Source organism: Camellia sinensis, chromosome 15 (assembly GCF_055761805.1).
Source record: "Camellia sinensis isolate YWXY chromosome 15, ASM5576180v1, whole genome shotgun sequence".
In the NCBI taxonomy this organism is placed as follows: Eukaryota; Viridiplantae; Streptophyta; class Magnoliopsida; order Ericales; family Theaceae; genus Camellia; species Camellia sinensis.
In genome coordinates, this window is record NC_138975.1 from 35,988,450 (window position 1) to 36,001,197 (window position 12,748).

At 27.4% G+C, this 12,748-nt stretch overlaps 1 protein-coding gene across 2 annotated transcripts; it reads left to right on the forward strand.

Annotated features, from left to right (window-relative positions):
- Positions 1-856: 856 nt before the first annotated feature.
- On the forward strand, positions 857-10,121 carry LOC145813483 (receptor like protein 21-like). 2 transcript variants are annotated; one of them, XR_014356582.1, is made up of 2 exons: positions 857-1,284; positions 3,390-3,803. XR_014356582.1 is itself a non-coding variant. In XM_082908940.1 (2 exons), exons 1-2 carry the CDS (start codon positions 858-860, stop codon positions 9,935-9,937), a joined length of 615 nt encoding a protein of 204 aa, XP_082765066.1. In that variant the 5' UTR covers position 857; the 3' UTR covers positions 9,938-10,121. The 2 variants fall into 2 exon arrangements, 1 of the variants encoding a protein (XP_082765066.1); XM_082908940.1 differs by lacking the exon at positions 3,390-3,803 and adding an exon at positions 9,750-10,121.
- Positions 10,122-12,748: the final 2,627 nt, after the last annotated feature.

Here is a 12,748-nt window from a genome sequence, read left to right on the forward strand (position 1 = left end):
ATATAAGTTGAAAACAATGTAAATTGTTTGGGTAAAACCAAACCAAACCATATATAGAGAACTATAAATACTTACAAACAGATTGTATAAATCTGGAATTGATAACAATTTGATTGAGACTTGTGTTGGATACAATTTCTTTAAGACAAATTCGTCCCCCGGTATGGTGCTTACGAGTTTTTATTAGACATTTGTCTTCCAAGATATAAAAATCGAATATTGCAGAAACAACACTACCACGACAAGTCTGGCAAACCTTACTGTATAGAATTCTCTTATAGTAAAGATAGAGTGCAGAAGAAATGATTTTTTTTTTTTTTTAATGAATGCAAGGGCGCCTGTTTATATAGATGAATTGGTGGCTCTTCGAATGGTTATGGTGACTTTTCAAAAGAGTCATCTCTTTTTCATGAAAAGGTATAACTAAAAAGACATGATCGTTCTTTTAAAAGAATTCGAATTCTAAATCGAATCATATTCAATTTTGACCCAAAAAATTAACGAATTTATTTAAATAAAATCAAATTATACATTAAATAAATATTGTCTTAAAACCATTCTCAAATGATACATTTTAAAATTAATTTCTTATTCAACTATTAATGGTTTCCAAATCATTTTTCCAACAAGGATAATCAATGTCCTGAGGAGGACACCCAACCATAATTATCAGCCATAGATCCACGGGATGCTTGCCACCTGTACAACCCAATCCAAGTATGTTAGATCAAGCTTTGCATATACACAGCATAGATTGTTATATATATACAAAGAACTATATGTTGGTTACATTCATATAGTTCCTTTTTTTAATTTTTGCATAAATGGGTTTGGTTTTTCTGGGCACGTTTGGTATTATGTGGGTACTAATAGTTTTGATTCATTTCAGTGGACACAGTGGGGGTTGCTTGGAAGGAGAGAGGAGGGGTCTATTGGAATTCAAGGACTTCCTCAAATCCAACGGTGCTGATGCAGACCGTATCCTCCCTACCTGGGTTGAGAAACCAGCAGATCATCATCTGAATGAGTGCTGTGATTGGGAGAGAGTCACATGCGATCCCACCACGGGGCACGTGACTGAGCTCTCTCTGCATAATATAAGAGATATATCAGGCGATGAATATTTTTACAGATCTAGTGGATTTTTCGGATCTGAAGAAGATTTCAAAGAATACCACCAAAACAGAATTTGGTTCATAAATGTCTCTGTCTTCCTTCCTTTCGAAGAGCTCCGAAACCTCAACTTGTCTTATAATTTATTTAGTGGTTGGATTGACAATCAAGGTACGTAACTCTGCTAATACGATCCATGGCCCACCCGAGTTTATCCGGACTTATTATGATTCATGTTATAAGATTTATATTATTTATATATGAAAAATAAAATTAATTAGACATGCAAAAACATATGATTAAGCCTTAATTATTTTCTAAAAGATTATGAAAATCATGCTAATTGTTTATTTTATTTAAATATAAATGTGATTTTATTATGAGGTTATAGATGTCCAATTAATTTGATTTTTTTAAGGTAAACTACTAATAAGTCGTAATAGTTTAACTTAATTCCCATCGAATCCTATTGAAAATAAGTCATAGTAAAATCGTCGCTAAAAATAATTTTTTGTGATGATTTTTTACATATGTTGCTAAAAATTGACAATTAGTGACTTTTTTTTGTCACGGTTTCATAAATTGTCGCTAAAACTTAGCATTAGTGACGTTTTTGGGATAAATTTTTTAAATTGTCATTGAAAGTTGAAAATTAGTGATATTTTTTTTGTGACAATTTTTTTAAACTGTCGCTAAAACATATAATTAGTGACATTTCTTATGACAAAAATTTCAAACTATTACTGAAAATTAACAATTAGTGAATTTTTTTAATAGTGTTTGTTGAAAAATACCATTAATTATCATAGGACCTATTGGACAATAAGTTCACCTATTAGTACCTATACGTAAGCTTCCTATTTTTTTTATTTTAAAAAATGATCTATTCAATGAATCGCACAATATAAACAGTTAAATAATTCAAATAGATCTTTTTGATTCATTAATAAAAAATAAAAAATAAATCTTTTAAACAAATCTGGGACACCGTATGACTGTTCAAATTTATGGTTAATTTTTTTTTTTAAAAAAAAAATGTAATATGATTATGTAGTTATCCAAGTCCAACTAATTTAATTTTTTATATATATAAATAATCTTCTACCTATTCTATAAGATAAATAATTTAAATCATCTTGACGTTCTATAAATAGGCCCACCCAAGAAGAACAATTAGGCTCCTTGTGTTTGGGCACAATAATATCCCAACTCCATCCCGTTTGAAAATTGACTATTTAAATTAAGTTTTTAATTTTTTTAAAAAAATGCATATAAAAAAATAAATAGAATGATGTGATAATTTATAATGAATTTTAATTTTTGACTACAAATTCAAGTCCCCAAATGGAGCCTATTATTAAAGCAGGAGAATTTTAAGTTAGTTTATGTTAGCTTGATATATATATGTTATTGATTTATTAGTGGGTGTATTGGTAAATCTGTAAAAAACATAAATTGTGATTTTGATATAAAATATATAGTAGTAAAGATATATATATATTCATTTATTTATTGTGCCGGACTTTTTAAGGGGCTTTGCTAATAACCGTCCTTAGGGTTGTCAATAAACACCATAACTGGCCAAAAAATTTGTAATTCCAATACATTTTTCACATATTCTAAAATGCATTTACACATTTTTTTATTACTAACAACTCTTAATATTGTTTTTAGCATATTCTTCTTCTTCCTTTTTTAACAACTTTTAGGGACAATTGAAACCTTTAGGAACAATTGATGATCTATCACTTTCAGTTTATATTCGTAACTTGATATACATTTTGGATATTTTCTTTTTTAATAATTTAAGTTTTAGTGACATTAGTAACTTGACCCTTTCAATTTATATGTATATATATCACAAAGAAATTAAAGGAATTTTTATTGATAAATTCCATATTTATTGTATTCCATTTAATTCTATTCATAATTTACAATTCAATTCCATATTTTCTTAAGGAGAATTACTCAATAGTTAGACAAAGAAAAAGAAAATACACAAACATGGAGGGGTGCAACTTGCATCCCACCACAAATTCACTTGCACTCCATATGTTTCTTTTAATTTTTTTCTAGAGTGCTGCTATTAGCACCTACCAAAATTCTTTGGACCCCTCATTTCTTTGGACTCCAACCTTAAACCCTAAATTTTAATAATATTTTTTTGGACACCCGACTTATTACCAAATCTACCCATATTCATAACATCTTCACAATGAAATGCACACCCACCTAATTTTTCATCCCTCTCCTTCCCTGACTCACTCAATCTTCAGAGTTTGGAGCTTTGGTCCAGCATAGAATTCTTGGACCCCAACCCTCCATCACTCTCGTCGCCATCTCGACCGTCAATAGAGCATTCCGGTGACTCTCATCTTCTCTGAACGCTCTCCGTATCACTGAATCAGTAACCTCTCTCATTCTCTCATCATCATCTTCTTCGTTGCTTTTTGTATCTTCGTCATCGCTGAGATCGATCGAAGATACTCCAATTTCTACGGGATTTGTATAACCGTTTGCAAGATGAGGACAAACAGAATCATTGTCTGAATCGCCATCAGAATCATCGTCTGAATCGCCATCAGAATTCTGAATGTAGCCCAAAACAATTTGTTCACCACTGTGTAGCCGAAAAAATGTATTTTGTTCAGAACTGTTTTTTCGAACAATAATGATCCTGTCAACACTGTATGTCCGAACAAAATTTGTTCGTCACTGTGTAACTTGAATCCATTCCAATTCACAACTTAAAATAACATGAATTAAATTCATTTAAAATACATAACTTAAATCCATTCAAATTCACTATTTTCCATTCTAAGTTAGTTTAACAACGAAAATTACATAACTGACTATCTGCATCAATGTTCGGAACCTATGTATTGAACGAAAGGATAATGTTCAGTACTATATTACCGAACATAATTCTAACAGTCAGCAAACTAGTGCCGAACAGCTCGAACGAAACAAGAACGACCGAAAACGACCGAGAATATTAATGCAAGACAGATAAACTTATAAGGTTATGGAGTATATGTTATACTTGAAGCAAAACTTTCAAGTTCAATAGCGTTGATGATGGTAATGAAGACGACACATTCAAGATTTAAGATGATTATGTAAAATCATAGATTTAGGGTTTATGTTAGTTGGTTATGAAAAGTAATAGGTTTAGGGTTTACAAACATGGAATACGTATAGTTGGAATTGGAGGTGGGGGTGGGGGTGGGTGTCCAATATTATAGAGTATTAGTTCTTATTGATAGGTGGGTGTTCCATTTAATAATATCTTTTAATGTAATTTTACTTTAGGGTGTAATTGTAAAAAAAAAAAAAAATTATAAAATGGGGGGTCTAAAGAATTTTGGCAAGTGCTAATAGCAGCACTCTTTTTCTATGCTCCACCGTCAAGTAATTCTTCCTAACTTTTGAAATGACCAAAAAACCCTATCTTCAAATTTGGAAAGGGAACCTCAATTCAATATGTAACTTAATTATAATATGGAAAAATAACCAATAGGTCATATTTTACTCATAAGATTACTATAAGTCCTATTTTTCATAAAATATTTTCAAAAAGTTCATTACTCCATAATGATGTATGTTATCTCAATTTTACCACTCATTTAATATGAACAACAATTTATAAATATTTTTAATTTAAGTAAAGTAATATTTTTTAATTGTAGAAAATATGATATTGTATTTAAAAAGAATGGAGTATTTAATTATAAATCTCTCTTTACCTACTTATGTTCCACTTAATTCAAATTATTTTCTTATATTTTAATAAGTCCAATGGGTGACATAGTTATCAAAATATCCCTAATAATAATAGGGTAAAGTGCGCATAAATGTTTATATTGATAGTATGAATATTTCATGATGTGAACATTCACACTGTCAAATTTATTTATTTGTTTTTATTTTATAAAGTTACATATTCAAGTGAGATCTTATCTGATAGATCTCAAAAACTAGGTTTCAAAAATATAAATTTCATAAAAAATATACATATGTACAACAAAAATTATGAATTTTTAAAGTTTAATGTATAAAAAGTACAAAATAGTCCAAAGTATTGCACACCAAGTTGTTAAGGGTTTAATTCAAGAATATATGTTATGGACTAATTGGGATACAAGTATTTGAAACAAAATTTATAATAAATTTTCCTAAAATAAATCATAAACCACAATGAAAAAATAATCAATAAATTGTTTTGAGAATTACTATTGAGTTATATCAAATTTTGATATTAACAAATAATTATTTTATTTTATTTTATTATAATTGTTACAAAAAAATTCAATTGTTCATAATAGTATATTTTATTTTAATTTTATCTTTCACAGTGAAATATGAACCAAAAATTTCATAAATAATTTTAATTTATTTTTAATTGTTCAAATTAAATGAATTTTCATAAACAAAAGTATAAATATAAGATCCATCAACTATCTCATGATTGAGAAATATATAAATTTTTCATGGTATTATTTTTCTTAGCTCTTTGTAATTTTAATAGAATTTAGCCGTTTAGATTTTTTTCGCTAAAAGAATTCATAATTTGGAATAATATGTTATACTATACTTGATTCAATTAAATTGTTATTTGTGATTTTTCTAATATAATATTAATAATTTTTACAATTAAAAATTTAAATTTTATTAAGTTAAAATTATTTATAAAATTGTTATTCATATTAAATAAAAGTAAAATTGGGATAAAATATACCATTATAAAGCAATGGATCTTTTGGGAATTATTTATTACAAACATGACTTAGTTGTCCATATTGAAACACTTAATAGTAATCTTAAAAGTAAAATAGGATTTATTGATTTTTTTCCTTATAATATTTCATTAGGGTATCTAATCTAATTTATCTTTTACACTATAATCTATTTTTTATTTAGTTCGAATTTTTAAATGATGTAATAATTAGTAATGTGAATATTCATACTTTCATTAAACAAAATATTATGCTTTTTAGAAAGTGTAAAAGTTGATGTAATTATTCACATTTAAAAAAAATATATTCATATTTTTCAAGCATTCACATTTTTCTTATTCATTGAAAATGTGAATATTTGCACTTTTTTTAAAAAAATCACATTATTTTTATTTGTAACAAGTGTGAGCATTCAAATACTTTATACTATAAAATTACAAAAATATTCAATAAAAAAATTATGAAAGCATACTTTCTACAGTTCAAAAATATGAAAATCACTTTAAAAAAATCTTTAAAAAAAAAGGGGGAAAAAAAAAACTTGTCTTACTATAAAAATTTACTTTGAAATTTATTTCTATGTTGTTTACATTTCAAATATGTGAAATTTTCTACTATTAGAAATTTAAATTTTAAAAATTTTCAATTCAAAAACTATGTGAAATTTTAAAAATACGTCTAAAAAATTTGAAAATTTAAAAGTTACATTTTCAAATTTAAAGAAGTGTAAAGTTTTATATCTATTTTTTATTTTTCATAATTTTATATTCAATTAAGATTTCGTTTAATAGATCTCATCGATTAATTTTAAAAAATATAAATTTTATCGAAAACAAATGTGTACATTGAAAGTTATAGGATTTTAAAATTTGAAGTATAAAAAATAATAGTTACCATATAAATATAGAAAAATGTTTGAGGGCCCGAAATCGTTTGGCTCGAATTGGCTCAAAAGTCAAAACGACGTCGTTTTGGGTTTCTTTTTTTTTCTTTTTTTTCTTTTTTTTCCTTTTCTTGCTTTTTTTTCCTTTTTCTTCCTTTTCTTGTTTGAACACAGACAGACAGAGGTGAGAGAGAGAAAGGAGAGAAGAGAAGAGAAGAGAAGAGGAAGAGAGAAGAAGGAGAAAAGATGGGGAGAAAGAACAGGAAGAGAAGAAGACGGTGATGGTGATGGTGATGGCGAAGGAGGAAGATCGACGGTGATGGCGGTGATTAGAGATTCAGATCTGAATCTTTTTTTTTTTTTTGGTTGATGATGATGATGTGTTGTTCTTCTTCCTCTTCTCTTTTCTTCTTCTTCTTCGTCTTCTTCTTCTTCTTCTTCTTTGCTTCTGCTTCATCTTCTCTTTTCATCTTCAATTGTCAAAACAGAGAGAAAGAAAAAAGGAAAAAAAAAATCCAAAACGACGTCATTTTGGATTCGGGGCAAATTCGAGCTTGACAATTTCAGGCCCTGTAGCAGCTTTGATAAATATATGGCCACCGCTTCTCCCCAGTCTTTAATTAGACCAGACGGTGCTATTAGGCCGTGGTGGGCCCGATTCCGAGCACATCTCAATAATTCAAACCATTCGATATGTAGATTCCGTTGAGTATATCATCCCTGCAAAAAATCACATTGATCGGATGTTGATAGCTATTTGATCAGATTGCATTTGATTCAATGACAATTATGATTTTAAAAATAAATTGCAGAGATAAATGTATGTTGATCAAGTGGCTATCGATATCTGATCAAGTTGATTTTTAACAAGAATGATGTACTCAACAAGCTCTACATATTGAACGGTTTAGATTGTCGAGATAGGTCCGGAGTCGAGTCTACAACAGCTTAACAGTATTGTCCAATTCATTTCCAAATTGGAGAGGAGCTAACCCCTAGTATATTGACTATTTTAATTCTTCTACATAAATATGGTAAAAATATCTAAAATTTTGAAAAAAGACTTAATTTTGGATGGCTTTATTTGCAACCAAAAGATTGGTTGTACACTTTTACTTTATAAAATATTTTTATTACTATTACGTCACTATTAAAAATGACTAAAAGGTATTTGATATTAAAAAAAATACAAATTATAGTGTTTTGGACACTCCATCTCATAATCAATCTCATTATTTCCTTTGTTCTTCTCTCTTCTTTTCTCACTTTATTCATTTTGCATCTTCATACTCAATCATATTTTTCTTGAATCTATCATTTTTGCATTCTATTTCATATTAAAGTTAACAATAGACAATGAAAAAAACGTTTCCAAGCTATTTTGTATAAAGCGTATATTTTCTGTTAATCTTCATCATTTTTGGTCAATGGATTTACGTAATTTGTTTGGAAATTCAGTACCAAACAAATTATAATTTATTCAGAAACCTATTTTTAAAGAAATTTCATACATTCAGCACTGTGTTTTTAAATTATTTGACATTGTTCACTATTTATTATCCGAACAAATTATTTATGTTTGACTTTATATTTTCGAACATTTATTTTTTTAACTTCTTCATATTCCAAACAAATTACATATGTTTGGAAATTTGATTCCAAATAAATTAAATTTTGTTAAGTATTGAATATTCAAATATATATATATATATTCGACTATGTGTTTTCGTATCTTTAAAATTTTAACTTCTAACTTCATGGGGGTGTACTAAATATATTTTATATGATTTTAGGGATATAATGGGTATTATTTGGAATGTCCAAACTAATAGAATAAATTTTAGTGTAGGGACCAATCTTTTGGGGGTAAATAGAGGCACCCTTTAATCATGTAAACAACTTATATGATAACTAGGGCGTTTGGTCTTGTGGTTGTGTAGCACCTTTGTGGTGTGAAATTTTGGATTCAACTCTTATGGAGAGGAGTTTGATACCCTTTGTGATGATATTTACTTCTTCCCTATTATAGGGATTGTTTGTGATTAGTAGTTGTTGGGCTTAGGCTTGGGTTTGGGCTTAGTTTATTAGTTGATTTTCTCACTATGATGGGATAGTAGTCTACTTGATGATGTAAATATTTCGTATATTTGTAATTACTTTCCTATTGATTGACCAAAAAAAATAAAATTTATATGACGAGACTTTATTGATTAAGAAAAAAATTACAAAATCTAATGAAATACAAGTACATCAAATAGGATTTATGGGTAAAAATCTCTAAATTGAATCAGGCAAAAGCCTCATATTTTAAGTTCACCATTGAAGAGATGCCACCTCAATTAACTTATGAATATTATTAGATTTATTTATCTACAGGTCCTGATTGATAAATTTATCTTTATAAATTTATTCATAAAAATAAGAGAGGCTGATATAAATACGACTTAATGGGTAATAAGTCCCAAAAGTAGAACCTATTGGTAATTTATCCTGACTTATTTGGGTCACATCACTTTTTTATTTTTTGCACAATTTTTTTTTTTTTATAATAAGCCAAAAAGCCCGCTTATAAGTCACTACCCAAAATAATCCGAGTCTATTTTAATGATCTAAATTATAAACTTTTTAAAGTTTATCAGGTAAAACATATCTGTAAAAAATCAAATTAACTGGATATCGATAGTCCTTCCATTAAATCACATTTGTATATAAAATAAATGATAAATGTAATTTGAATATACAAATGTGATTTGATATTAAAAAAAAAAAACCTACTGATAAATTATATTTGTATTATAAAAAATAAATGACTACTTTTAACATTATAATTGTCATCTATTTTTTTTATTAAAACAATTATAATTTTATATCATCATTTAAATTTTCACTTAAATATTATATTTAACCAATCTTAAAAAATTGACAATCCATATTGCCAAAGTTAGCTCAAAAATAAGCTCACCAACCCATATAAAAATTCATGTTTTATTATGATGGAATGGAAGTAGTTTTTGCAGGATTTGAAGGGTTGTCAAGTTTGAGGAAGCTGGAGAAGTTGGATCTTGGTTCTAATCTCTTCAATGACAGTAATATATTTCGATATTTGGCTGCTCTCGCTTCAATTAAGACTTTGATTGTTAGTTACAATTCCTTGGGCGGATACTTCCCTGCACATGGCACGTTTTCCCTCCATGCCTTTTCCTAGGGCTCCTACAATTCTATTCTGTCTCTATTTCTATATATATATAGAGATTCTTTAATTATACATATAGTTTACGGGAAATTATTCAATACTTCGGAACACTACGTGACTATACTCCAAGCTAATCACCAATTACTTAGCCCCATGTTGTTCCTCTATCTCCAATATAAATTGTGGGCCCTTACGTCTCTCCACAAATTAAAATCTTATGGAATACCACGTGTTCATACTCTGGTAATATTGAATAATCACCCATAGTATACTTACTCATATATATATATATATATATATTCTTATTGCAGAATTAGTAGCATTGAGAAACTTGGAAACGTTGGATATAGGCAACAATCATTATCTTGGCTGTCTCCCAATGCAAGGTACGTGGCACAATAACTATATCTATCTATGTTTTTATTGTCAAATTAGTGGGAAAATGTTATGGACCTAAATATTCTACCAAACCTCTTATATGAGTGTGGAATCTACACACAAGTGTTCCATCCATGTTATGTACCGATTATGTTTATAATTATTTGTATATATGTCAATTGTGATTTTTAAATGTCCTTTTTTTCTCATAGAAAAAAGGAATATAACAAATGCAGCATATCTTTATCAATTATTTTATGTTTGCTTTTATTCAAAATTAAAAAATAATGTACGGGCAAAATTTATAACTAAATTAAGAAAAAATTTATTCGTAACGACATTTTTCTACTTCTATGTAAATACTTAAAAAAATAAACTTGAAAAAGTTAGTCAAAATAATATTATACATTAAGTAAAAAAATATGGTTGCCAATTATGCTTATATAAATTTACTATAGTTTTAATTTCAATTAAAAAAAAAAAACTATTTTAAAAGCATTTTATTTAGCTAGTACCAAATAGAATTTTCTTAGTAAAAAGGAAAGTTATAAAAATTTGTTATAAATTTTCAAATGTCTATTGTTAAATATTCTATTATACTTATTTGTTTGCTTGCTTGCTTGCTTGCTTTGGAAGTTTTGATCTTTGCTCCACATTCATCGTATTATTTATTGATTTATTTTTCTTCTTACTTGATTTCCGCATCATATTTCTTTTATAGTGCATCCCCCAATGTATTAGTGAAAATACCATATACTTAAAATGACCAAAATTACAATATATAGAAGAAAAAAAAAAAGTAAGTAATTGTCCAAAACTAAAACTACTTTAAGAAAAAATAAAAAAATAAAGACAAAAATGAAATTGTTTGAAATAGAAAATGATTTATTTATTTATTTTTAAAAATAAACTTTTAAAGAAAACAAAGAAAACTATATACAAAAAAAATACAGAAACTAAACATAAAATATAATACAAAAACTAAACAAATTATATGATTTTCAAGAAGTGAGACTCACAAACAAATTTTGTAAAATCTTGTCTATTCATATACTTTTCGTGTATATTTTTTGTACTTATAATCTCGAGAATGACATTGAAATAGTCTGCACTTCTTGCATTAGGTCCATTTAATAGCTTTAGCAAACACAGATGCAATAAATTTCATAACACAAAACATAAATAATTGTGAGACAAAGTATTTAAAAAAATGGAAGCAACGCTCAATAACGATGTAAAAGTACACCTGACGTTTTATTTGGAGGTATAACCAGATAAATCGTCATAGAAGGGAAAACCTTTATTTTTCATTACAAAAATTACAAAACTCAATATATAATTTTAATGTCTCTCACTCTTCCTCACATCCAATTCTCTATCAATTATAGAATGAATGCATGAACCAAAAAAAAAAAAAGAATATTTGAGAAGATAAAGAGATGTGGTTTGAGACCTTTCAATTATTGAATTCTATTGATTAATAGTTATTAGGCTTCAATGGTCGGACTTCTAATACTTATTACTCATTAAAGCTGGGTTTTTTGGTTTCATCTATATTCACTTGATAATTTGAGAGTGGATACGTGTCAAGTCTTTACACAAACACTTAGCACATTTTTTTGGCATTATGAATGAAATGCACAATGTAATTTTTTTCTCTCTCTCTCTCTTTTTTTTTTCCTGCAATTGCAACCTGTTATTTTTTAAAAAATAAATTATATTTGTTTTAGATATTTTTTTAATATTCAAAGTATTTTTTCAAGATTTTTTTATAAAAATAATTTAGCAATCTCATCACTAACCATAGTGTATGAGAAAAGTTGAAAAGGGTGTGGTAGTAAGTATGGAAGAAGTCAAAAAGACTTGTGGGTTGGGAGAACTCAATAAATGCTGAGGTTTTTTTTTAAATCAAAAAATAGGAAATTAAGATTAGAATATTGGAGCTTCCACAAGACTTGTGAGTTAGAAAGCCCATTTTTCTTATATAATACATAGATAGATAGATAGATAGATAGATAGGGCTGAGAAAAAAATTGAAAAAGTCGCAAACCAAACTAATCTAGACCGTATAGTTTGGTTTGATTTTCTTAATACACAGTTCAGTCTTGATTATTAAAATAAATAAAACGTATTTTATGGTTCAGTCCATAATTTCATAATTAGACCATTTATACATATATATAATTTATTAAGCATCTCTATATATATAATTTATTAAGCATCCAAATATCAGTGTCAAATATATATGCATAAGTTGCAACTTTTTATTCTTCAAAGTTTGTTGTTATATCTAAACAATTACCTAAACAGAATTCTAAAAATCGTGATTCCAAATCAAATCGAATTAGGGTTTACTGATTTGGTTCTAAAATTTTCATGATTTAGTTTGGTTTCAAATTTCATAGAACCATAATTAATTGTTTACTCCTAAATTGAACCAATCCA

Bases quoted from the DNA above. Each gene is read 5' to 3' on its own strand.
- LOC145813483 (XM_082908940.1), top strand. From the start codon at position 858: ATGTGGGTACTAATAGTTTTGATTCATTTCAGTGGACACAGTGGGGGT. The intron at 1,285-9,749 runs GTACGTAACTCT...TAGTTTTTGCAG, and splicing joins TGGTTGGATTGACAATCAAG to GATTTGAAGGGTTGTCAAGT.